Raw genomic sequence first — 27,059 nt, forward strand, 5'->3', positions numbered from 1 at the left:
TTTGAACTGGCACGTCTTTGAAGTGGGGCATCCCAAATGCAACATAGCTACTTCAATGGCTTGCGTGGGTAATCAGACATGTTACTTTTTTTTAACAAATGATGTCGTGCTCTACACATCAAAATATTTTGTATTTTTAAGTTCACGCCACATTTAAAATGGCATAATTTCTGTCTGTCAGTTTCTGTTAGATTCATACATTTAACATCCTTCAATTTTTTTCCCCACCAAATCTTTAGGCCCTTACATATTTCTCAATCAGAGATTTTTCCCATCGGCAGAACTGCAAGAACTTTACGTTGCATTCTTAAATACGATGCTAGGAGGAATTAAATAACGAATTCAGGGGCAGGAAAACGGAGCATTCAGTCGATAATTGCCTGTATCAAATAAACATCTTGCAAACTAAGAGCACGATTGTTTTTGATCTGCAATAATGTAAATAAGTTATCTGTATTTACTCTCAAAACAACGTTATTTTGGAATTGAAATATTAAAAAATTATAATTATAAAGACTATAATAACCCTAAAATAAATTAAAATTATAAAAATATCATAATTTCTGTCTCAAAACGATGTCGTATTAGGCTTACTGCAGATAATTTATCTGCAGTAACTGCAGAAAAAGTGAACCCATTATTTTAAGAATGCTCCTTTTATTCAAATCAAGCTTTTTAGTCTTCAAATGCAAACATTTTAAGGTTGAAGCATAAAAAATTATTTATTTTTCATTAAACAGTTGTTTCTCTAAAAGTTAGAATTTTAACATTTCTGTTACTGATTCTAGATTATTTTATAAGTTGAAAATAAATATTTCTTTCTCCATTAACATAACTATTCTAAAACGGTGATAAATATAACCTTGTACATCATTATAACTCTTTATAATTTAGGATAGAAAAGAAATTTTTATAAAATCTACACAAATAATTTTCTCATAATTGAGTTTCTTGAAAATCAACTTTGTGCATAATGTTAAACATTATCATTTTCATAACTAATCCAAACATAAACAATCACATAGTTGAAATTTTATTATTTAAGTTATTACTCTTAACATGAAATGAGCGATGTTTGCCAATATTAATCCTAATAGAATTTACGTCCCCTGTTTTCCTTCAAATTAAATTCAACTCTCTTGCCCTTTTTTTGGGGGGGTGGGTTACGGGGTGCATCGGACAACTAGTTTATTCTCAATATCTGAGTATGGAAAATCATATAATTCCAGATTATATCACGCCCTACATAGTTTCTGCATAGTCAGTTGCTGGGAAAATTCTGAGAAGCATGTTCTGTATAAGACCCTACTAACCATTTTTTTCCGCCGGCTGTGGCTGATATCCTAATCTATCTTTCATTGTTGAATCGCCCTTGCTTTCTCCATAACTGTCCTCTTCTACTTTCTATAGTCCCTTCGTAAACAACCTGGACTCTTTCTATTCGTTATCTTTGTTCTTCTCAGCTATCCCTTCAATTACTGTTTATGGGAATAGAAGACATGTACATACAGGGAAAACCGCAAGCAAGAAAGATTTATAACAGATTGCAGCAGGAAGCAAAGGAATAGCTGCAGCCACCGAAGCATCATTGAATTCATTCAGACCGCAACACATATACTCTGTTCAAATCCCATAATACTCTCATGACACCTAACTTTGTTTCAGCCTCTGCAAATGAGGTGCCAGTGGCTTCTGAAGGGTAGGGTAGCCGTAACCCATTATCAACCTTAAGCTCATAAACATCCACAAGACAGGTTGCTAATTCGTCCAAGCTCTTCCCATACCACTTACCATGCACCTGAAATACCTTTCCTTTGCCAATCTCCTCTCCTCGCCCACCTACAAGCACAACATATTGACCTGCATGGCAATGACCAAATTCTGGAGAACCAACATTAACAAATCCAGCCAGTGAAGGCTCAGGTTTATGCCCTGCAGCGAAACTAAAAAGGTCTTTTTTTGCATGTGATGCATCACCTGGACTGTCAGGTGAGTCATAGGACCCAATTACCGGTCCTCTTTGCTTGTCTGGGACTGGATTGTCAACATCAGCTGCTGCTCGAACATCCCTAGCTGTGCGAGCTAGCCTAGCTTTTCGATTATTCAACCTGATAAGACAAACATGAAATTCCACAGCAAATCAAGCCGGATAAAAATAAATTGACCTAGCTATAATGTACATGGGCAATTGCTTAATATGTTGCAGGCTTCAAGACCAAGAAATATGTCAATGTCCACGAGTTGCATAATATTTCTTGACACCAAACATTGTTAAATAAAATTAGAAGATACATGAGAAATAAGATCCATACCTAGTAATATTCAGCTTCATACAAAATATAAACAAGATTAAGTAAATTTTGGTAAAGAAACCTTGATATACAACTTGATACTAGATGTTCTACTAAATCATCCTATATGGACAAAAAGGTCGTGCTATGGATCCTGCATTCCTAAAAAGGAGTATGCATGTAAAATTAGGCATACCAATTTTTAAGCTGTGAAGATGTAACCTCAGAACCCTGAAAAACAAAATGCAGAAAGTCTCAGGAAAATATGTCAATGAAATATTACTCAAGAGTTGAGTTGCATTTCACATACATGAAAACTCAATTTATCAGCCCATGATTGAAGTGAAGCTGCATTTCGCTGCATATCAGGCTCATCCAAGAGTGCCCTCTCAATCAGTGTCACTTGTTTATCATTCATTATAGTTCGCTTTCTTTTTCTCCTCTGTGCAAGTTCAATCTTTTCATCCTCTGCATTTTCTTCAACTACAACTTTTCTAATATGCTCATTTGATTTTGAAAGCTCGCCGTTATCCATATGATCAACAACATTCTTTCCTTTTGCAGAACTAGTATCTGAACCACTCGTTTCAACATTCTGAGCATCCTTGTCTGTATCTCTTGCTCCTCCTGATGCAGTTTTACCAGATATTCCTTTATCTTCTACCTGATCTTGCTTATTCAGGCCATTGCCTGGATTTGTGTCTTCAGCTCTGGTATTATGTTGGTCCATGTCTGGAAATGCAGAACTCTCAGACATTCCTTCCTTGAAGTTACCACCCTTCTTGTTAAGATCAGCAGATTCTTTTCCAGTTAAAGGTGATGGGCATCCCCCCGCACTCTGAGCCTCCTACAGGAAATCAAACTTTACTTTTCAAGTCACTATGTTAAGGACAAGCTACATAGTAACCAAATAACCCAATTTGAGAATTGGTTTATTTTGTTATTTAACAGTTAAAGGCATTTTCTAGTTCTAAAATAGGAATAATTTTAATTACATATCTATTGGCACACTAGCGCTCATAACAATTTGAACAAACATGTAGCTGTACAACGTGATCAATAAATGTGTTAGTCAAAAACAAAAGCCCTTGCAAATACCTGATAACATTCATTGATGTTGAGTTTAGAAAGCTTAGCCCAAGATAATGACTCCTCAAATTTGCTATCCTGAGTTTTTCCAGCAGAATGATATTGGCACATTTGTACACAAATTAAAGACATATGAGTAGAGGAGAAAAAGAAATAAATCACCAAAAAACAATATTAACAGCTCAAACTAAAGGACAAAGATTTACTTGAACACGATTTTTCTCAAATCCCGTAGAAGTAATTAGTGATTGTAATTCGCCAAAAAACACCCTGCAAACCATGTACAAATAGAAGTTGTTTGTTTTAAGATGACGCTGATGATAGTATAAAGCAGGATTTTCGGGAGCTATATGCTTAACCAGGGAGTTGAAGTGGAGCCCAGGGGGAATAAAGAGGAAGATGGCAGAGAAAAAAGTCAACAGAAAGAGATAAAAAAAACACATTCATTGAGATTAGTATAAAACCAAATTTTATTAAAAATTCTATTCGTAGCATAGATATTAGAAAAAAATGGCTAGTAAATATTTCTATTATATTGTCAAAATTTCCTTTTAATGTTTGGTCAAGAAGCTGCCATTGATGCCATAATGCTCTTGCACAATATATATATATATATATATATATATATATATATATATGACTGATACATGATTAACCGCTGAAACAACAGTTCAAAATCAGTCATGCTAAAGTCGAAGTGTCAAGTTCTACAACAAAATTTAAGAGAGAAAAACATTACCTTAAAAGTTGCACATCCTCCACATTTAAGAAGTTTGGAATCAAAGATTCTGCATGACTTAACAATGAGCCTACAAAAGGAGGTTGGTTGTAAGGAAGTAACCGTATATTGCTTGTAATTCCACAAAAATAAGTATTTGAAAACAATCATTACGGAGGTTCTTGGTAGCAGTGGCAGCTTTAGGAGCATCAGAAGCAAAAGAAAACCCAGGCAGCAAGTTAGATAGATCGATTTGCAAGCACTCCAAGACCTTGAGAACAAAAAGATTCCTCTCCTGTTCTGGGGATTAAAATTACAGGGGAAAAAAAGGATAAATGATATGAGGAAATATATATATCTGTAAAACAATCAAATTTAGCCTAAAAATGTACAGAATGTTGACAATGAACCAACCTTCACATATGTTGGGAACAAAACAATGAAGATTTGCAAAGAACTTGACAAATAATGACGTCCTATGATGTGCATAAGAAGCCCTAGGCATGCTGTTAGGAATCAGATTGAATTCCAAATTTGCGGCATTCCGCACATCCGGTGAAGTATTATCCAAAATCCATCCAACTGCAGCAAATATATCATATTCAAGACTTGCATCCTCCTCTGTCTCTGGGAGATTAGACGAACACCAACAGGATAAAAAATCTCCATGAGTGAGTGAAATTATTGCTGTCAGAACTTTAGTCTGGAATCACATGCAAAGGAAACAGTCAAATTCCCAAAAAGTGAATAACTTTAAGATTTTAGCACTTCTTTTGAATTAAATTTAGTGTAATTTTACACACACACAGTGAGAGAATGATGTTACTATCACCTAAAATTTTTTTATGGCACATTGAATATGAAATCAATAACAGTATAATACTAAAGCAAGTTAACTCTATAATCTTTAAAAAAAAAAAAGACTTACAAAACAAAGTATCATGTAAGATCTAAAGTTTGAATCATCTGAGAAGATGTCAGCTAAACGCATTGCATTGAGCTGTACAAACCCCATTGGGTGACTTCTGTCAGCAGTGAGATGCCCAGGGTCTCTTCCAAAGGCTTTCTTCAACAAGTCAAATACCTACATCACAAGAAATATATTAAAAGCAAGATCAAATTAATAAAGACATGACGTGAATGCATACTGCAGACCACCATGGAACAATGCCAATTTAAAGATTTCCTGAAGAACTTACACTTCTACTCAACAATCCGTATTATATGTTTAAAACTCAGAAATCCAATCCCAGTTGATAAGTAACATACCCACAGATAATAGTGAACTGATAGGAGTGGCAGAAAAAGTTAATAAGGTAATTTTCAGGCAAAAATTTTCACAAGCCAATTATCAGCAAAATCCCACTAAAACACCCTTTATCTTCAACAGTATGCATTATAAGCCAACAATTGAAAACTAACCTCTAATGCAACAGATTTAGCCAAATCTAAACTTCGTGTTGAGCTGGCTACTTCATCAAGATAAGACATGCTTTCTGCTTCACACAAACTCAGCAGCTGAGTAAAGAAAGCAGTGACTGTACTGTTAATAATATGCATAAATTATAAAGTAGAATAAAGCTAAAAGCAGGGATTTATAGCAAATGTTTCCGTTGGACTCACAATAGATAGTATTTTAGCTTTTAGCCTAGATATAGCCGCCATGATCCTAGTTGAAAAAGATGGTTGAATGTGTAATTTCAAGACGGATTGAGCAAGAAAAAGAATGCTCCCCTTTCCACATAATTCCTGTAAGTAAATGAAAAATACATGAACTGATGCAGTTATATGTATGTATAAAGCACATTCGTCCTATCCATCAACCAAATTAATGCAATAATATTAAGCATCTTCTGTGGTGGCTAGGTTGCAAGTAGCCAGTTTGTCATATGGAGTCTCTGGCACCTTAAACTCCAACTTATTTCAGTAACTGTATCTATCTTATCTGATGCAACACATTAGCTTGGAGTTAGTAGATTGGTCAACTTTGAAACAGGGTAACAAAAACAATACAAGAACTCAGAATATGGAATACAAAGCATTTTATGGAAGAGTTCTCAAACTTAAAGTATTCAAGTAGAAGAGAGAATGATAAGGTACACTTTTTTCACATAAATATGGGTATAAAAGAGTGGGTGTTAATCCATCTTACATATGGAAATAAGGACATTAATGTTTGTATAGCATTAGAATTTTTAAATCAAAAATATTAAACCAGAATCCTCAATTATGACCTTTCTAAGAAAGCTTCTTGTCCATAGGATCTTCAAATTATGTTCAACTTAATTAATCACAAAAGGAGATTACATGTGTAACAGTGTAAGTCTGACAAAAAAAATGAAGAATATGATATAAAGTCTATTCACAAATAAGCCCATAAAAAAGCACATAAGAAAATTTCGTTTTAGAAAGCTATGCTAATATTCTCACCAGAGGCATCAAGTGGGCACACCATCAAACAAAGAACAGCTCATGGTTGAGCATCTAGAGCCGCTTCAAAAAAGAATTTAGTTGTGATGCTAGAGAAAGGTAACTCTGCTCAGATAGTTGAGAAGATCTCACAATATTTTGTTTGGTGAAAAAAAAAAATTAGAAGGAAAGAAGTGATACACAGAGCAAAAAGGATAGGGAATCCTTCTTAGAAAAATTAATAGGAAAACCAATAACCAACAGAAACAAACAAAACCATTAATAACAAAAGAGCTCTCTAGTCCCTCTGTAAATCTATCTTAGAAAGGTAACCATGTGCCAAGCACCACAGAGTGTCAATAAGGCCAAAATTGAGATGCTACTTCATTTTTGGATGTTTGACCATTAACAGTGAGAGAAAAAGGATGGTCTTGAAGGAGAGTAAAGAGATATAAACATGTGATTACTTCCTTTCTTGAGAAAAAGTATGTTTACATCAGTTTGACTTGAGAATGAATTTGGTGTAAATTATTTATGGAGCTATCCAATTTTTAATAACTTATATTTGGACAGATAGAGAGACAAAGGATGCAACCAGGCTTCCATAAAGTCCTCATCGCCAATCAAACTTTAGAAGGATTCTGATAGGAATATACTCATGAAGGTGTACATAAGGTGGGTAGTAGGGGATTATGTTCTACCAATGAGGTGGCATAACTAACTTTTGGAGGGAGAATAGAATATTCTAGGAGGTTAGGCTTAGTATAAGATGGGAATGTGAAGTGTGTGAGGGTATCTTGGATATGTTTTGGAATTGGGACCCTTGGGAGAGTATGAGGCCTCTCGAATTGCTTCACTCACTGTTATGTTCATTTTATCCTTTCTTTCAAGTCATTTGGATTTCTGTAATTTCCCTTTAGCTGTAGATCAATTTCCATCAGTTGTAATCGTTCTTTTGTTAATACATATATCCAAAAATTTGGGTTTCCAGGACAAAATCTTGTGTTCTGTTATTTTTAATTGATTTTGGAGTTGAGTTCTTATCAGATTCCCTCTTAGATAAATTTAGGGACACAGTCACCTCTTGATGTGTTGCTCCAAATTTATAAAGTAAGTTTAGTTTGGAAACCTTATTCTTAAGCAGACGCTCCTTAAACAATTTCTGTTGACATAGTGACTGAAGAAACTGCAGAGAAGCTTCACACTGCTGGCAGAGATAATAAACTACTCTTTCAGCTGTCAGATTTGATTCCATGGAAATATCTTTGTAATAAGCTACCACTGCATTGTCAAGACACCTAACAACCATGCGAACTGATCCAAAAGCTGCATCAATAAATATGTCAACCTGTCATAGAATTCACGGTTAGCAAAAGAATAATTGTATAATAAAAAAATAACATTAACTTATAGAAAATGTCACGAGAAATAGAGATTGTTAAGAGACGTATGTGCTTAGATGTAATTAAACCATTCAAGTACTTTCACCTAATAGCTTAAGCTTTTACAGATAGTTGGTTCATCATAGGGATTATATGTAAAATAGAAATGATCTGTCTGAAAAGAAAAAGTTCTAGATGCATGCAACTAGTCGATTGAAAAAAATGCAACTTAAATTAGTTTCATATCCTTTTGGGGTGAAAATCATTTTCTGACACCAAAAATTCCTTTTTTCAAAGTGTTGGGAAAAAATAAGAATATCAGTTTGACACAAGTTAAGAAAAAAGATTTTAAATAGTTGTGACATTACAAAAAGCATTCTTTTTACCAGTTATAGTAACAACCAATGGACACTAACAGAAAACTGTTTTTGAATCCAGCATCTAAATCTTAGGGTGTAGGTGAACAAACCTTGGGGTGCGCAAGCAATACATGAACAATATCTTGCCATTGTGTTGATATAAACCCTGTTAGTAGATACAAATTGCATGCTACAAGAGTTGAATGCACAAGGTGCATATGACTAAAACCATGGTCTTCCTGCAACATGAGTGCGAATCTCAATAGACATATACAATACAGAATATCAAACTGTAAAGAACAGGGCTGAGAAAAACCTGTCTATAACCACCAAGAACAATTAGCATGTAGAAAACCAAGTCAATCAGCTGTTCCATCACTTTCACATCATCCAGCAAAATCTGTAATCATATTCCAAAGAAATCGGAATCAAAAGTGTTTTTTTAATTTGCAAATAAATATCCATAGGACACCACAACAGTTTATTTTTCTGTAAACATGCAAAACCTACAGGATTGTGAATATAACTTTTACAAAACTCTACAACGTTTGTCTTCCTTTGCTAAAATATGACCACATTGTAAAGAAATAAATGGAATAAAAAAAGAAGACTACATCCAGAAAAAAAATTAGGTACCTCCCTCGTGCCTTAATTTTTAGAATTTAGAATATAGATGATAGACCACCAAATTTACCACTGAGTTTACTCCCTGCTTTATATCTAAAGATAGGGTGTCCCAACTACACAGAGTCAATTGCAGACCAGCAAAGCATTATTTAGCACACCATAAATGCTGTTCAAACTTTAGAGGAATTTTAATTAATATCATTCTTCAACATCTTGATAACATGTCTTTGCCGCACAAGAAAACAAACACAAAACCACAAGAGAAGCAAAATATGATAAATGTTAATAAGCATTACTAGTATTAACCTGCTCAAACTTAGAATTTCGGGAGGCTAAATCGCACAAGGAATGCAAGAGACGAATGCCATATAACAAGTATCTGAACATGGCTTCATCTCTATCAGATGACATTAGCACTGCAGTAAGGTGCAATGGAAGAGATCCTGCAAGCTTTTCCATATCAATCTGTACACAACACAATTAGAAATAACAGTCTGATAAAACAAAATACAAAATAACATTATGATGCTGAGTATGAGACAACCTTCAACAATGATCCTTTTTGGGTAAGGAAGTGAATAGTAAAATTTTCAGAGTCCCTCAATAATTTATTAAGATCCAAAGAGGTAACCCCATGCAATTCCTTCACTGTTGATATCAAGCCTATTGCCTGTTCAAGCAAATAAATAAAAATTATTCATGCTCTATCCACTGAGAAGTGTAACAAGAGAGTCTCGTGGATCCAAGTTTTATTTAAGTGGTGGATACTTGCCTGTGCAGCACTGCTTGATGATTCTTCCTTAGTAATCCTCATTCTTGAAAATTAGTAGGAAGACTGAAGAAGCATACATTTGCGAGAAAAATTAGAAACATAAGAGACACATATATAGCAAAGTAATCAGTATGCATGTGCACAAGTTGTAAGCACAAGATAATTGCTAACTTTTCACTTTGGAAGAGAAGTAGGCAGTTCATGTCAATAACACTGAAAATCCATAGCAGCGGGCAGATAGTTGCACCAAGAACAAGCTAGTGTTTCAAAAGAAAAAATGTATTGAAAACGCACTAGCATTTGAACTAGGTTTTATTGCTGTATCTTGTACAGTCATCAAAGCAGATTTAGCTTCCTTTCTAGAAGGCATCAGATGTTTGCACTACATGAAATACCGATTTCTAGATTGACCTTCAGTATACTAAGTTATGAAGCATGAAACATTACTTATCAAACAACAAAGTTAGCATCAGAAAACAATGTCCAAAACTAAACATGTCCACTTTTCACCTTCAAAGTTTTAACTGCTTCTCTAAGAGAAAATACTTGCTTACTCAATACTCACTAATTCATTTTTTACAAGTAATCTAATCAAGGAAAGGGGCATCTAAAATGTTGATCAAAATAAATCAGTAGGACCCAAGAACTCAATCAATTGTCATCACTTGTACTCATGATGCATATCTTCAATGCCAGAATACAGTTTTTCAGTTCATGATCCCAGTAAAAATCAGGGGTCTCTGTATCAGGGTCTAACATCTATTACTGCAACCACATACACTTAAAATCATTAAAACATCACACGTTATAACTATTACAGAAAAAAAAAAGGTTCAATTCCCTCTTAAGATTTCATATCAATGATAAAGGAATGTAGTAAAGAGATTTGAACTAATAATATAACGCTATATATGGACACGTTTATGTCAAACCATTACAACCCCTTCTACAAAAAGTCAGCAATCATATATATCTTCTCAAGATAGTTAGCATTTATTCAAGCAACTGTGTTTACTTGTCTAAATTTATGTAAGGCCATTACATATTTGAGCAAGTCACTAAAGAGATAATATTTAGTACAGAGAGCAATTAGACTTTTCTGATACTAGACAAAATTTGTAATTTGTCATCAATATTAAGATTCAGCTAGGTACTAACAGCAATCTCCCACTTATGGGATATTAGTTATACACGGTCCTCATAAACTGAATCAATTAGAAATACAGCTTATGCAGAGTAAGCAATCCTATCGTTTATTTATTTTCTGAAACGACATTGAGGGTCATACATCTAATCTCTTAACCAATCCGCACAACACATTGATGTCCTCTCAAGAGTTTCCTAACCAAGCAGATTATGCAAAATATTCTTCTTTGGCTTTCAATAAAAGATTCAGACAAATAGAATAAAAGAAATACATTCATAATTCTTGCCAGTGATTCTGAGTTCAATACCCTTAACAAAACCACGATTTAGGTCACACAATCCTAATCATAGGAAGTTTCACAGTTTGGATCATGAAAAATAGTGATCCCATGTATTTTACAACATTTGCAAATTGATTATCTAGAAAGGTAGAATATTGACCTGAATGCCAAAGATAGTTTCTTTCTTCACAGTATCGGCCGGTATTGATTTACATCAAGAGGAAGAGGGCAGCGGCAGGGGAGATAGAAAGGCTAGTCCAATAGGGCTTAACCGATGGAAAAGTCTTATCGAGTCTTCTAGAATATCCTTTTTTATATATTATAAGTACCCAATATCCTTTACGTTTCACCTGTGCTGACATATACTTAGGCCCTGTTTGTTTATGCTTTTTTAATTAAAAAATATGATTAAAAATTTTATAATAATCAGATAAGTTTTTTCATTAAAAAAAAACTAAAAAAACTGTTGTCGTGCTTTCTCAGAAGCTAAAAATAATAGCTTCTGGGGAAAAAAAAGCTATAAAAAAGCAATATCATAAAAAAAAAATCAAAGCTTAACCAAACAGGCCCTTAATTAACAAACCATTCAAGTAGTTCATTATTTATTGTTCACATGAAATCAAGTAATCAACTATAACATGGCTTTGGTATCTTTGGTGTCTCCAATGTACAAACCTGTGCTGCATTAGGGCTACTTTTTTCTTTTGAACTCTTTTATTTCTTGTTTATATTTATAATTAAAAAAACAGAATGACACGATCCTTTAAGCATGTCGAGATGCTAGTTTCAAATAAACCTCACCTATAGATTTTAAGTCTATGACAACTTGCATATATCCCTTGTATTGTTCTAAAGACATTTAGAATATTAAATCTTTAATCAATGGTAAGTATTTATAGCAAAAAAATTTCTCAATATTTTTTCTTTCTATAAACGAAGAAATTTTATTGGGAAGAAAGAAAGATGACAAAGAAAAGGAAACATAGTATCCTCCTTAACAGAACAGCTAAACCAGAACGAAGAAATACAGGACAAATGTATTCAAAGGAGCACACCAATGACCAATCCCTATCCATACATACTGAAGATACTCCTAGAAACAAAAGGTTTGGAATCAAAAGGTTTTATATTACATATAAGTAAGACAAAGTATATGGGAAGTAAGTTCAGTAAGATTGTTAATTAGCAATGTTTAATTGGTAAAATTTAAGGATCAAATCATACAATAAGTTACATGATTTAGGCATCTTGGATCCATCTTATATAGTTATTGGGAGATTAATAAGGATATCGCACATAAGATTCAAGATAGGTGGACAAAATAGAGAAATGCTGCAGGCAATAGTTTATGCTTGCAAATTCCCTATTAATTTAAACTCAAAGGAAAACTCTCCCAACTACTATAAGACAAGCAATGCTCTATGGTGGTAAATGTTGGGCAATGAAAGGCCAGCAAATGCAAAAAATAAGTGTAGCGAAGATGAGAAAATTGAGGTGCATGAGTGGACTGGACACACAAAAAACATATAAGATTAGGAATAAATATATTCAAGAGAAAGTTAGAGTAACGCCTATTAAGGAGAATAAGAAAGAGATCCACTTTAGACGGTTTGGTCACATGAGAAGAAAACCAATACTGGCATAGTGAGAACAGTTGGTCAAATGAAAGATAATCCGATTAAAGGGGGCAAAGGAAGACCTTGGAAAAATTAGGAAAAACCATTAGAAAAAAAGACCTTGATCTAATGTCTTACTGAGATTTGGTTTTGACAGAGCTCAATGATGTCAATACTCGATTGATCCATGTAGGCAACCCCACCTAGTGGGACAAGGTTTGGTAGTTGTTGTGCATCAAAGGTAATCCAGTAAATGCTCCTGAGTCCTAAGCATATTTCAACCTCAAATAGTATTCCAACTAAGCATAACCCTATCATGTTGCTTACCATACAAAGTGTCATAACTGCGTCTCTCTACCTTTGTGATGCACCCTAATGTACCACGAACTTACTAACACTACTTCTTACAGTTTTTTCCTAAACAAAATAGCTATAAGCAGGTCATTTGGATATTTATATTGACGTCTTCAATATCCAAACATAGGAAATAATTTATATCCATATACAATAGATGAAATATAATCTTGATTCTCTTATGTACGGCCACATGTCAGCATATAACAATATATTATTCTTAATTTCCTTTAAGAATGAGGAAGAATCAATTCATAATTTCCTAAAATCTCTCAGATATAAACTAATCTTCATTATCCATAATTTTAACTTGAAGTCATTCATTTTAAGAAACAGTTTATGGGAACAGGTACCTACCTCAATTTTCAGCGAGCATAGTATTCATGATCATAATCAGCTTTTGATGAATATGATTGGCAAAAAGTTCAGAGGGAATGATACAGTTAAATATTTGTTTTGATAATTATGGAAAATATTAACTTACAAGAAAAATATAATCACCTCCTATCAAGGAATAGAAAAGAATGAAAGTGATACTGATAATCATTCCTCAGGTAGGATGCTTCAATCTAGGGGGAAAACAACTAAAATATGTATATTTGGGTGGATATAGAATGGAAAGGAGATGAAAGAATTTTTGTTCCTATACGAGGTATTAATTGGTCACGAATTTGAATCCGAAAAACAACATCTTTGCAAATATGTAAGGCAATTGTTGTATACAAGGATTGCCCTCACTCCACCCCTACTAGTCGGAGTTTAACGGGGAGTGGTTTATATGAGGTATTAATTGGCACATTACATCATGTCCCATTCTCTTATCTTCCATTGACTGATACATCCATCGAAATAAGCTTTCAACTTCGCAAGTAATGATTATCCTTCAAAAAAAAATGAATACTAACATATCTCTCTCTCCCTTCACGTTGAATTCCCATTATTCTCCTTCACTATCCTTTTCAAATGCTATATGCAAATGGCCACTTATAGAACCTTTTTGGAAGCAATTCCATAAGGGATTCAATTCAATTCTTTTAAAGTCAATTTATTATATTATTTAATAAACTCTCCTTCCCATCCTCACCCCACCTTTGCTATTCGGGATTCAACGGGGAGTGTTTTTTTTAATAAACTCTCTTAAATTCAATTCTTTTCAAATAGATCTCCTGATGACACAACTATATAACTTGGGTTCGAGTCTAGGAATTCCCATTCGTAGGCGACTATATATCCTCGCTAAGATTAGTGGTTTGCCCTGGCTTTGAAATGGGGAGAGCCTCCCCTCATTCTAAACCTTTTTTTTTTTTTGGTACCAAAAAAACTCTCTTGTTTGTAACAAATCTAGAAAATTCATGAAATTTAATTGAATCCTATGGTTTGGAATGCAATTTAAAACGAAAAAATTCAATTCAATTTCTAATTTTATAATATTATCCTTAGAGCACCAATAACAATTACATGCTAAGTTAACATATTTTATCCTAAAGTTAGATTCAAAAATAATGTCATGGGGGAAAAAACTAAAATACTAACGTTAGATTCTAAAATAAGTAATCACGAGGATGGCCTTGTTAACTTGTTGGGGAAACAGCCATAGCCCATAGGTTGGCAAGCAGTGGGAACAAAATGTCCAAAGAGTAACAGAACAGGTATTGTTTATGTCTTAAACTGATTGCTTAGCCTACACTAAGAAGTAAGAAGCAAGGACGAATAGAGAAACGAACAAGATCACAGATCAAAGCAAAATAAACCTATCATTAAATAATCTTATTACAAGAGTGCAAAATGTCAAAAAACATTGACCTGAAGGAGAATGCATGAGAAGAAGAAGAAGAAGAAGAAGCATTTCTAACTATAGAATGGTAATGTCGTGATAGGTTGAACCATGTAGCACAGCACAACAAATTTCAAGAACGAACCTGAAAATAGCAAGTAAGCAAGACCGAGCACGCTGATGCAAGTGCTTGAGGAAGCTCTGCCGGTGTTGTAATGCATGAAAACAGTGCGAAACAGCCAAATCAAAACAAATTGCTAAAATCGGGCAAAACTAAAGAGTGAAATTGTTTATGCGTCATGCGCGGTGACTGAAGAGGCGGAGAGAGAACCTGAAAGTAGAAGAGTAGTGGTCGATGGTGGCGGCTACGGAGGAGGGGGTGAAGAATAGAATATGATTATTTATTTTAATAAATAAATAAAAAAGGAGAAAGAAAAAGAAAGAAAGAAAGAAAGAAAAGGGAGGGTAGTTGACTAAAGTTGATGTTGTTGGTGGCAGTGTGAATGGGACGGTGGAAAAATAAAAGGTGAACCGGCGAATGGCGATTGCTTTGGGAGGAGAAGACGCGATCACATTCCCTTGAGCCCCCACTATGACAACACAGCCAGCACAGTTCGGAGCCCCCATATTATACTGCCGGATAAGATTAAAATCTATTCGCATGGCCCCAATCTAAATTTTTTTTAATATATACAAGTGATATATTTTTCATGTTGCGTAAAATAAATTAGAGTAATATAACTTTCAATGTTAGGTTAGGTAATTTTTATCTCATGCATTCACAACCGATAAGAGATAATAAATGAGAGAAAAAAAATTAGAAAGTGAGTTTCATTCTTAATTTGTGAGTGTATAAGAAAAAAGTTTTCTCATACGTAACACATCCAAAAAATATATGGAAAAAAAAGTGGGTCCATCAACTCGAGTTAAATAGAGAGAAGTAGAAATATAAATAGGTTAGGTTAGCCTACAACCTAGCATATATTAACTCAGACTTTGATTATTACAAATAGTCAAATAGAACATATTTATGCTTTTAAGAAAACCTATTTAAAAAGCAAATCATACGTTTTTTTTGTACATGTCGGGCCTATAAACTTGTAAGCTGACTTATATAATATTATTTATTTTAAATAAAATTATTATATTAATAATTTTGAATAATAAAATAATATTATTTTAGTTATTTTTTAATTATTAAATATTTAATAGGCTTAAACAGGCTAACAGGTTAGGTCAAAACTTTTATTTTTTAAATATTGATCGGTTTAACTTGTAATTTAGGGCCGGCTAATAGATCAGGTCAAATCTAAGATTTTTTTACACAAACCTGATCTATTTAAGTCAAAGTCTAACCTAATTACATCCAGAAGATAGTAGATAAAAGCAGTTCATCGTAAAAATAATTATTAAAAAAATAAAATATGTTAAATATTGTATATATAGACACTAGTGATCATCAAGAATAAGTTAAGCAATGTCTTGCACTACGGGTCATGGACCTGTGATTTGGGTTTTTATGTGGCTCACTTCCATCTAGGGAAGGATACGATTAGTTTCGAATCGGTTTTTTACAATGAACTTAACCAAATTAAAAAAATGGTTAAGTTCCCGTAAATCAGATTGATTTTAAAAAGTGGTTAAATTCTTGAGTTGGTTAAAAAATGGTTCGGTGTAAAAAAATATGGAGTTGTTCAGTTTGATTCATGATTAAGTTTGGTTCATTTAATCTTTTTCATATTTTTAAGAGTGAAATGGTTTAATTTGATTCAATTTTTAACCGGAACCGAACTGAACCAATTAAAAAAAATAATTTGATTTTTAAACTGATTGAAAAAATATGACTTTTTTTAATATAATTCGAATCAGTTTAGATTGATTCATTTAATTTTTTCTTACACTTAGAGTCCCTCCTTTAATTCAGTTTGGTTCATTTAATTTTTTACACTTCTAAGTCAATTTGGTTAATTTCTCCTGAGATAATGTTTTTATTTACAAATTCTTGAATGTTGTCTTTTTTTATAATTTGGGGATTTGAAGAAAAATAACAATACTGTGAGAGAGAAACAAAAAATAAAAGACATTTCAAAAAAAAATTAATATTGTAAGAGAGAAACAAAATTCTCAAAATATCACGTATTGAAAAATAAAATAAAAATAACTTTGTCTTGTATTGTCACTTTTCCCTTTTATATAATAATGATAACGATGGTAATAACCTATAAAGTACCGACACTTTAAAATTCTTGATGTGTCGTGTCCGACACTAATCGATACTCCGATACTTCCCGACACTCCAATACTCGTTGCAAAGACTCAAAAAGGTTACGTTACGTTGCGTTGCATTTTGAGTTCCAACTATTAGATTCGTTGGATTACGATTACTATTTTATTGAGTTTAATATAAACATTTTGGATATCTTATATTTCTTTGCAAAATTGATGGGTATTATAAGTTTAACATTATTTTTTTGTTAAATTATTAAATATTAAACATAATATATACTACATAAATTAAAAATGTTATATAACATCAAAACGTGTTCTAACGTGTCGAAATTTAACTTTTTTAAAATTAATGTGTCGAAGTATCGTGTCGTATCGTATCTCATGTCCCGTGTCAGTGTAAGTGCAACATAGATAATTACAATAACATAAACAAATAAATGATTTAATAATTTATTACCGATAATAATTAGGTTTCGTTTTCTTCTGTTTAAATATTATATTCAACCTCAAATGTACTTAAAAAATTGTTAATATACTAAGATATGTTTTAGAGGAAAGTTATAGTTACAACTTTTTTTTTACAACCTCTTACAACCATATATCATAACCGTTGATTTCCGCCAATCAACGGTTATGATTTTCACAAATTAAACTCATTAATTAATTATTAATTCATAATAAATGACAACCGTTGATTGACGGAAATCAACGGTTATGATATATGGTTGTAAGAGGTTGTAAAAAAAAAGGTTGTAACTATAACATTCCTCGTGTTTTAGAACTTTTAAAATTAAATATTCGTTTGCAGTATGTGAGTTTTTAGATATAAAATATTCGATATTTGAGTGTCTTTTTAAAATAAGATATAGTTGTAAGGTTTACTCACTTGTTTTTTTAAATACTCGTTTACTCACTTATTTAATGATAAATGAGTATGTCAAGTTTTTAAAATTTTGAATAATTATTATGTAAATGAATTTAATATTTTGAAACACTTTTAAAGTATTTTGAATAAATGATGATCTGAAAAAAAAACAACTAAACTTATTTTCGATATATCTCACTTGAAAATTTATTTTTTAATTTTCCTCTCAAATCAAATCATGTTCAACGAGTTTCACTGAATTTTGTCCCACAACAGAAATTAAAGAGTGATAGATTGAAAAAACTTTTCACGTCTGTTTTGATTAGGTTTTAAATTTAAATATGAAAGTTGATGCAATTCAATTAATTTGTTTGAGTTTTTTAATTTTAATTTTTTAACTTTGTGCTGTATCAATTCTCTTTAGAATATCCGAATGCATGACTTTCAATAAAAACAATATATGTTGAAGGGCCGGTTTGGTAAATATAGAGCCCGTTTTGATTGCTTTACAAAAAAAAAAAAAAATTATACCTTACTTATTTTAAAAGTATTTTTTATAAAAGTTAGAGTAATTTAGATTTTTAAAAAAATATTTGGTTTTTTAAAAAAATATTTGACTTTTGACTTCTACTTTTTTTAAAAGTTAAAATTTTTAGCTTTTAAAAATATGTAAGTTTTTGACTTTTTTTATGACTTCTATTTTTTTAAGTAGACATTCAAATAACCTTTTCTTATAAGTGTTTATTAAAAAAAAAACTTTTGAAGAAAAAATGTTCATCAAAACGGGCTTATAATAGGATATAAGCGCCAGATATAGGTAGGAAAAGTTATTGGCATAATAAGCCTCTATCGTTTGATTTATGTAACATCTTCCATAACTGGCTAGCATAAAGGATATTATATAAATTCTTAAATCTTATTTTAAATTAAAAAATATTATATTCTCACACAACGGATATAAAATAAAGCATATGATAAAATAGATTTAAGATTTAATTATACATAGGACTGAGTCAAATACATTGATTTTGTGTCTCTAAACTATTTAAGATCAAGTAAAAACTTTAACTAAGCTTGTATACACGATCTTCATGAACTTCATACTGTCCTCATAATCTTTAATCATGGTGCTTCATCCTACTCAAATGATACACATACTAAACATCTTTATTTTCTGGAAAAGATAGCATAAAAACAAACACACTTGAGATAAATCTCAGTAATATTGAAGTTTTTGAATTATAATCAATCCAGCCGCTTTAGCGAAAAATATCATTCTCCCATAAACATGTTTATAGTAAGAAAATAATAACATGAATAACAAATATATACCCAGACCTTTGTGGGTTCTTAATAAACATAAACCCATAACTTTGTGGGCTTTTACATACAAATATAGAAAAGAACGTATAACCTTTAACTGCCCAAATCTTTGTGGGTGCCAAACCTTTTGTTAGTTTTGTATGTGAACGTTTTTGTTTGGCGGAGCTCAAGCCAAATAAGGTGTAACACCTCATGTGGCACCCGACGTCTTATCATCACTTAGGGCATTAAACGCAACTATATCGAATTAATGATTCTAGTTAATGTCTCAAATAAAATTCTCCTTTAGGTATCAAGGAACTAGGTTCAATTAATGGTGCTACGTGGTCTACACGTCCTTTATTTTTTATTAACAATCAAAAGGATAAGTTCTTTATTCGTTCTTCGCACTAAACTGTCATTGCTAATTACATGTTGTAAATTATATGACTTCACTATTAACTCTCATATTTTATTATATTAGAGTATACATCTTGGGCTTTTCAAAAAGGTGTAATATTAACCAATCGATTAAGTATAGCCCGAGTTACGCATCTACAAGTTGGTCGCTCCAAACCCTACTTCCGAAAATAGAGTATCGACTCCAAAATGGAACCAGATCTAATCCAAACATCAAGTGGTCCTAAGATTTTGTAGTGTTGTAGGTCTTTGTGTTAGTTTCATGTAGCAAAGAATATTCTCTTAGCTATTAGCCTTTCTTGGACCTTCTAGAATGTGGGTCTTTGTCAGGTTCATAACACCTTTCTTTTTCTCTTCATTGTTATGCGTTTTCTCTTTTTCCCTATTCCCTTTCCTCTTTCCTCGATTTCTCCCTTTTTCTCTCACTGTTTTTCTTCCTTTCTTCGTCAAGTGGGTGTATATATATATAGAGAGAGATGTATATATGCAATGTGCTCATTACTTTTAAAATATCTAACCTAAACTTATCTAATTAATCATTATAAATCCAATAAAATCAAAGACTCCAACCCTTACCCGTGCCTCCACGTGGTTTTACTATATTTTTATTTATACACGTGTGGCGCTACTTGCGCGCCACTTCGGCGCTACCAACAAATTTTGCAGTGCCCTCTGGAGCTACTGGCCCCAACATTGGTGCTACTAACCCCAACATTGGTGCTACTAGCGCTAGTCCCCCTCCCTTTTTTTTGTATAAATTATGGCGTTAGTGGCACCACCAATATTCAACTTTAGCGCCATTGGCGCCAACTTTCTCTTTATTTATTGGTTGTTACAATTTACATTAGATAAACAATATAATAGATCAATGTAGGGAAAAATATTTATGTTTTTGTTGTAGAAATTATTTTTCACACTCACATTAAAGTTAGTGGGTCCCAATATAATAAGAAGAGAGATAAAAAGTTAATAGAATATAATGGGACCCACTCACTTTTATGTGAAAGTGGCAAACAAATTTTTTTTGCAACAAAAGCAGAAATATTAAACCCATTAATATAATAAGATAGTGTTATCATATCCGATACTTGAGGCGAATCATATGGTATCATGATATGATATAATTAGATAAAAGTATCTTTTTGATAGAATTTCAAATTATTTTTTAAAATTGAATTTTTTTACTTATTTACACATTAGTTCTTATTTTAAATAAATTAAAATTTTCAATAGTCACAATTTTAAGCAAAATATATTAAAATACATAGATCATATACAAAAAATTTTTTTTTTTTTTTTTGATAACACAAATTTTTTTTTTTAAAAAAAGGTATATCATCACCAAAGTCTAAGGGATAATTTATCCCATGAACAGAAAAAAATGAGTTATCTGGATAAACTCATCATATCTTGTTGGTTCATCAAACAATAAATAAATAATGAGATATGATAATATATCTTATCTTATCCTCTCTACACTTACCACCAAACGGGCCCTAAAGTGAGTTAACATGGCATAAAGATATTTGATTTTTATTGGAAGTTATATATTGTGATATTTCAATTGGAATTGTTACAATAAAAAAACAGATTTAAAAATTTAAAAGTTGAAGTTGAAAATTCAAACAAATTAATCGAATGAACTCTAATGTTTAGATTTAAAACCTAATCAATAATAAAAAACTAATTAATTGAATTCAATGAACTTTCAAATTTAAATTTGAAAGTTGGTCAAATTCAAATAAAACTGAATATATATATATATAATATAGGGCTTATTGTTTATCAAGTTGTTTGAGATAATTTTATCTCTTGCTACTAAATCATAATCGTACAAAGATAGATCAATGGTGATAAAGGGAGAGAGAAAAAGGAATCATAATCATTCAAAAGAGAATCAATTAATATAAGAAAATAAATAAACAAAAAGACATAATTTTTGAATGGATGAAGATAAATATATCTTAAGCTGCTTGAGAAATATTTTTCTCATATATATATATGTGATAGGATATTGTGACACCCAAGTTATGTTACACCCATGTGACACCCAATCAATCTCACCGTTAGATCGCTTATGTTGATCCAACGGTTATATTTATTTTCATCTTTGTATGGTCATGATTTCCCAAATTTAATATTTTATATTTATTTCTACCTTTGTATGGTTATGATTTCCCATATTTAATGCTTTCACTTTAAATTTGGGAAATCATGACCATACAAAGATGAAAATAAATATAACCGTTGGATCAACATAAGCGATCTAACGGTGAGATTGACTGGGTGTCACATGGGTGTAACATAACTTGGGTGTCACAATATCCTATCCCTATATATATATAGGGAAAAACATTTAGGGATAGGATATTGTGACACCCAAGTTACGTTACACCCCTGTGACACCCATTCAATCTCACCGTTAGATCGCTTATGTTGATCCAACGGTTATATTTATTTCCATCTTTGTATGGTCATGATTTCCCAAATTTAATATTTTATATTTATTTCTACCTTTGTATGGTTATGATTTCCCATATTTAATGCTTTCACTTTAAATTTGGGAAATCATGACCATACAAAGATGGAAATAAATATAACCGTTGGATCAACATAAGCGATCTAACGGTGAGATTGATTGGGTGTCACATGAGTGTAACATAACTTGGGTGTCACAATATCCTATCCCATATATATATGGTAAAATCATTTCTGCAGCCGCTTTATATACAACAACGACAGGTGTATGGTTATGATTCCTCATATTTAATGCTTTTATCCTTTGTATGGTTATGATTTCTCGCATTTAATACTTTCAAATATATATATATGGCAAGTATTTGATTGCTAATGTAAACCCTTATATATATATATATATGGGGCATGATCATATTACTAAAAAGTTAGAGCCCTTAGATATAAGTGGGATTAACGGACAAGATTAAAAGTGTAACTTACACTGGTGTAAAATGATCCTGACCCTATATATATATATATATATATATATATATATATATATATGAGACAAGATCCTTTGACACCGGTGTCAAATTTCAAATTTAACACCTCATCTGAGAGCCGTTAGATAAAAAAAGATTGACGACTCTGATTTGTAAGCATGTGACACCATTGATATTTTTTGATCTAACGGCTATCAGATGAGGTGTCAAATGATCGTTCTATATATATATATATATATATATATATATATATATATATATATATATATATATATATATAAAACTGATAAGAATACAATCTTGTTACATTGTTGTGCAACATGGCTCTTGAATACAACAGAACGATATACAATTTGAATTTTTAAATTATTCTGATAACTAATTCTAATCCTATATTGACAATATGCTAACAATGCAAGATATTAACATATTAATTATGCTGACAACTAATTATAATCTTCACAATTTGCTGACAACTAATTATAATCCTATCAGTCTACTTTAAAGTTTTTCTATTTCCTCAATAAAGAGTTTGAACGAGTATTATTCGAGATAAGATGCGTGGTTTATCTTATCATGACGGAAACAAAATATTTCTAATCAATCTTATCTTTTATGTTTGTTTTTTTCTTTTTCTCTCGGGTGAAATTCTAAAATGTACAATAATTAGATTTATGCGTAGATACTTAGTTTTTTTTTTTAAAAAAAAATTAACTTAGATATATAGAACTCATGCACGCCTATAGCGATACTTTTCTCGGACGTTCCTGTCAGCACAATTGTTAGTCATCATGAAGACGCTTACTGAACCAACTAAGGATCGAAGTTAAAAAAAAAAAAGGTGGCAAGATGCTAATTGCCAAGATCGTTGCTACACTCCCATTGCGATTGTTTTAAAAAATAGTTATAATATGAAAAAATTAAATGCAGAATGTTTCCAAAACAGGATTTGTTCCTCTAATAATATATATAAATATAAAGTGAAGCTTTTTGTTTTAAGAAATTTCATATTATTCATAGTTATTATGTCTCAAGATAAATTTATTTTCTTCTTAGATTTTTATATATGTTATAATATTGTTAAATTGAGATTATATTTAAAATTTAAATTTATGTTTGGATTAATTTATTTAATTTGTATTCAATATATTTTGATAAATTGAAATTTTGAATTATGATAAATTTATATATTAATTTTTTTCAAATCAAATAGAATTAAATTGATAATTCTAACAAAACTAATTAACTAACATTATAAAAAAGGATTAAATTGAATCGTTTTCCTAAAACAATAAGATTTAGTATAGTTTATTCTACTTGCAAAGAAAGAGAAGAATTACATGAATCTGCTCTCTATCCATTATCCAATCCCAAATTTAATGGGATTATTTACTCCTCGTTGGGAATTACGGTTACGTTTGGAATTTGGACTGGATCAAATCCTTCCACTCCTTGTTTGTCACTATATATATACATACGCGCGGTGTGGTTCTAGTGATAATATTACGAAGTAGAAAAAAAAGGGCTTTTCTTCTTTTTCTTTTTCTGTGTTAGTGTTTGGGTAGTGGGAATCCGCAGGAAAAGAAAAGAAAATAAAATAAAATAAAAAAAACAAGATGGAGATTGATCTTACTCCCCAGTTGGCCAAGAAGGTTTACGGAGGCAATGGTGGCTCTTACTACACCTGGTCTCCCTCTGAGCTTCCCATGCTTCGCGAAGGCAACATCGGTGCCGCTAAGCTCGCTCTTGAGAAGAACGGTTTCGCTGTTCCTCGTTACTCTGACTCTTCCAAAGTTGCTTACGTTCTCCAAGGTACATTCAATTCAATCCCTCTCTCGCTATTTAATTCATCTACCCATTTTATGATCTGGTGGACATTTCTTGAATTCGTTGTCGACGATCCTTTCTTTTTATTTTTATTTTTCGTTTTGAGGGTTTATTTGTTTTAATTGATACGTTCTAAACTTTTTTTATTTGTTTTGATGGTTATGATGAGATTCATTGATATTTGAAGGTAATCTGACTGATATGAAATCATATAATAACTTGATTGTGTGGGAATCAAATAAATATTTTTTTAGTGTTTTTTCTTATATGCAATATATTGGGATCCTAAAAGTCCTCTTTTTTTTAAAAAAAATATATATTTTATTTGTTATTATTAATTATTGTCAGTGATTCTGTATTCTACCTTTTGAATTTATGGTGTTATATTGGTTATTTGTGAAACAGGAAGTGGAGTTGCTGGAATTGTGCTCCCTGAAAAGGAAGAGAAGGTTCTTGCAATCAAGAAAGGTGATGCCTTGGCTCTCCCCTTTGGTGTTGTGACCTGGTGGTATAATAAGGAGGATACTGAGTTGGTTGTTCTGTTCCTGGGCGACACTTCAAAAGCTCACAAGGCTGGTGAATTCACTGACTTTTTTCTGACTGGCTCCAATGGAATCTTCACGGGCTTTTCAACTGAGTTTGTGGGCAGAGCTTGGGATTTGGAAGAGAAGGATGTTAAGACCCTTGTTGGAAAACAATCTGGCAAAGGCATTGTGAAGCTGGAAGGAAAAATCAGCCTTCCTGATCCTAAACAAGAGCATAGGAATGGTATGGCATTGAACTGTGAAGAGGCTCCATTGGATGTCGACATTAAGGGTGGTGGAAGGGTTGTAGTCCTGAACACCAAGAATCTCCCCTTGGTTGGTGAGATTAATCTAGGAGCTGACCTTGTAAGGTTGGATGGAAGTGCCATGTGTTCTCCGGGATTCTCTTGTGACTCTGCTTTGCAGGTTACTTATATTGTCAGGGGTAGTGGTCGAGTTCAGATTGTTGGTGTTGATGGCAAAAGGGTTTTGGAGACAACCCTAAAAGCTGGTAATTTGTTCATTGTGCCAAGGTTTTTTGTGGTCTCAAAGATTGGTGATCCTGATGGAATGGAGTGGTTCTCTATCATCACCGGGAGCCCTGAGTATGTCTTTCTTACTTCTTTTCCTTATTGTCAGTATTTGTTTGTTGTTGTTGTAATACAGGTCATTACAGAAGTAATCATTCCTTTAACATTCTATTTGTTGCTTCGTAGATTGGATATTATACCTCTACCATGTTTGTGTCGTTATTCGTGCATGGGAACCCCACCCTATTGTAGTTTATTTGTATTTCAAATTTCTCTACTCTCATGCCTGTACTAATTTTTAATAACTAGCGAGTGACACATAGAACCCATCATAAACGAAAATTTCTGTTCCTAATCCCTATGATTGCAAGGAATCTTTATTTGGTTGGAAATTGTAAATTGGAAATTCAAATAAGTGAACAACTATTCTGTATTGCTTGCACATTATACAAATTGATTGATACATTTGATTGTCAAAGGCATGCTAACCTTCACAGTCATAATTGTTTTCTATATGATAACTTGCAATGGTCCTTTTATTAATCCGTATGATTCTTACTTTGGCAGTCCTATATTTACCCACTTGGCTGGAAGTTCCTCGGTGTGGAAGGCTTTATCACCTACGGTTCTGCAGGCTGCATTCAATGTTGATGCAGGAGTTGAGCAACTATTCCGTTCAAAGAGGACTGCGGATGCTATTTTCTTCCCACCACCAAAGTAGAATAAATATATCATTGCTTGGTTGTAGAGATTCCTCATCCATATTCCGTCTCATCAAAACGGAAAATAAAAGCTTCGTATGCTCTAGGAACTCATTATCTAGTAGGGGACTGTTGGGTTGAGGAATTAGTGGAGTCTACTTTAAAGTTTTTCTATTTCATCAATAAAGAGTTTGAACCATTATTATTCGAGATAAGATGCGTGGTTTATCTTATCAAGACGGAAACAAAATATTTCTAATCAATCTTATCTTTTCTGTTTGTTTTTTTCTTTTTCTCTCGGGTGAAATTCTAAAATGTACAATAATTAGATTTATGCGTAGATACCTCAGCTATTAGTTAATGTCCTGAACTAATTAGATTTTTTTTTTTTAAAAAAATTAACTTAAAGATGTATAAAACTCATCCACGCCTATAGCGATACTTTTCTCGGACGTTCCTGTCAGCACAGTTGTTCTTCATCATGAAGACGCTTACTGAACCAACTAACAGCCTGTTTGTATTGGCTTTTCAAAGAAAGTATTTTTTATCACTTTTTATTTTGAAAGTACTTTCTATAAAAGTTACAGCTATTTAGATTTTTAAAAAAATATTTGATTTTTGAAAAAAGTATTTGGTTTTTGGCTTCTACTTTTTTTAAAAGCTAAAATTTTTAACTTCGAAAAAAAGTAGGTTTTTAGCTTTTTTTTATGACTTATGCTTTTTCTAAAAGCAGACATCCAAACAGATTTTTTTTAAAAAGTGTTTTTTTTTTTTAAAAAAAACAGTTTTTGAAGAAAAAAAAATCATCCGTAAGGACCGAAGTTAAAAAAAAAGGTGGCAAGATGCTAATTGCCAAGATCGTTGCTACACTCCCATTGCGATT

General features: G+C 32.2%; 2 protein-coding genes across 2 annotated transcripts; one reads left to right on the top strand and one right to left on the bottom strand.

Annotated features, from left to right (window-relative positions):
• Window positions 1–1,073: 1,073 nt before the first annotated feature.
• LOC133317870 (nodulin homeobox-like) lies at window positions 1,074–15,391 on the bottom strand. Its single transcript, XM_061519751.1, has 19 exons — window positions 15,150–15,391; window positions 14,964–15,019; window positions 9,648–9,710; window positions 9,420–9,545; window positions 9,182–9,340; window positions 8,565–8,648; window positions 8,359–8,487; window positions 7,637–7,855; window positions 5,722–5,847; window positions 5,521–5,616; window positions 5,027–5,182; window positions 4,513–4,801; window positions 4,273–4,398; window positions 4,120–4,189; window positions 3,587–3,650; window positions 3,390–3,458; window positions 2,602–3,138; window positions 2,488–2,522; window positions 1,074–2,108 (listed from the first exon to the last, which is right to left on the bottom strand). Exons 3-19 carry the CDS (start codon window positions 9,687–9,689, stop codon window positions 1,595–1,597), a joined length of 2,841 nt encoding a protein of 946 aa, XP_061375735.1. The 5' UTR covers window positions 9,690–9,710; window positions 14,964–15,019; window positions 15,150–15,391; the 3' UTR covers window positions 1,074–1,594.
• Window positions 15,392–24,096: 8,705 nt separating this feature from the next.
• LOC133317899 (glutelin type-D 1-like) lies at window positions 24,097–26,435 on the top strand. Its single transcript, XM_061519800.1, has 3 exons — window positions 24,097–24,406; window positions 24,827–25,550; window positions 26,043–26,435. Exons 1-3 carry the CDS (start codon window positions 24,211–24,213, stop codon window positions 26,194–26,196), a joined length of 1,074 nt encoding a protein of 357 aa, XP_061375784.1. The 5' UTR covers window positions 24,097–24,210; the 3' UTR covers window positions 26,197–26,435.
• The last annotated feature ends 624 nt before the right edge of the window (window positions 26,436–27,059 follow it).

This window comes from Gastrolobium bilobum, unplaced genomic scaffold, assembly GCF_033153095.1.
Source record: "Gastrolobium bilobum isolate Gb01-03AN ecotype WA unplaced genomic scaffold, APGP_CSIRO_Gbil_v1 utg3966, whole genome shotgun sequence".
Lineage (NCBI taxonomy): Eukaryota > Viridiplantae > Streptophyta > Magnoliopsida > Fabales > Fabaceae > Gastrolobium > Gastrolobium bilobum.

What these genes read in the sequence shown, in the direction of transcription:
- LOC133317870 (XM_061519751.1), bottom strand. Translation starts at nt 9,689, where the DNA reads ATGAGGATTACTAAGGAAGAATCATCAAGCAGTGCTGCACAG. An exon ending in CATCAAGCAGTGCTGCACAG is followed by an intron (nt 9,546 to 9,647) that starts GCAAGTATCCAC and finishes TTGCTTGAACAG; the next exon opens with GCAATAGGCTTGATATCAAC. An exon ending in CACTGCTACCAAGAACCTCC is followed by an intron (nt 4,190 to 4,272) that starts GTAATGATTGTT and finishes CTCCTTTTGTAG; the next exon opens with GCTCATTGTTAAGTCATGCA.
- LOC133317899 (XM_061519800.1), top strand. Translation starts at nt 24,211, where the DNA reads ATGGAGATTGATCTTACTCCCCAGTTGGCCAAGAAGGTTTACGGAGGC. An exon ending in AGTTGCTTACGTTCTCCAAG is followed by an intron (nt 24,407 to 24,826) that starts GTACATTCAATT and finishes TTTGTGAAACAG; the next exon opens with GAAGTGGAGTTGCTGGAATT. An exon ending in ATCATCACCGGGAGCCCTGA is followed by an intron (nt 25,551 to 26,042) that starts GTATGTCTTTCT and finishes TTACTTTGGCAG; the next exon opens with TCCTATATTTACCCACTTGG.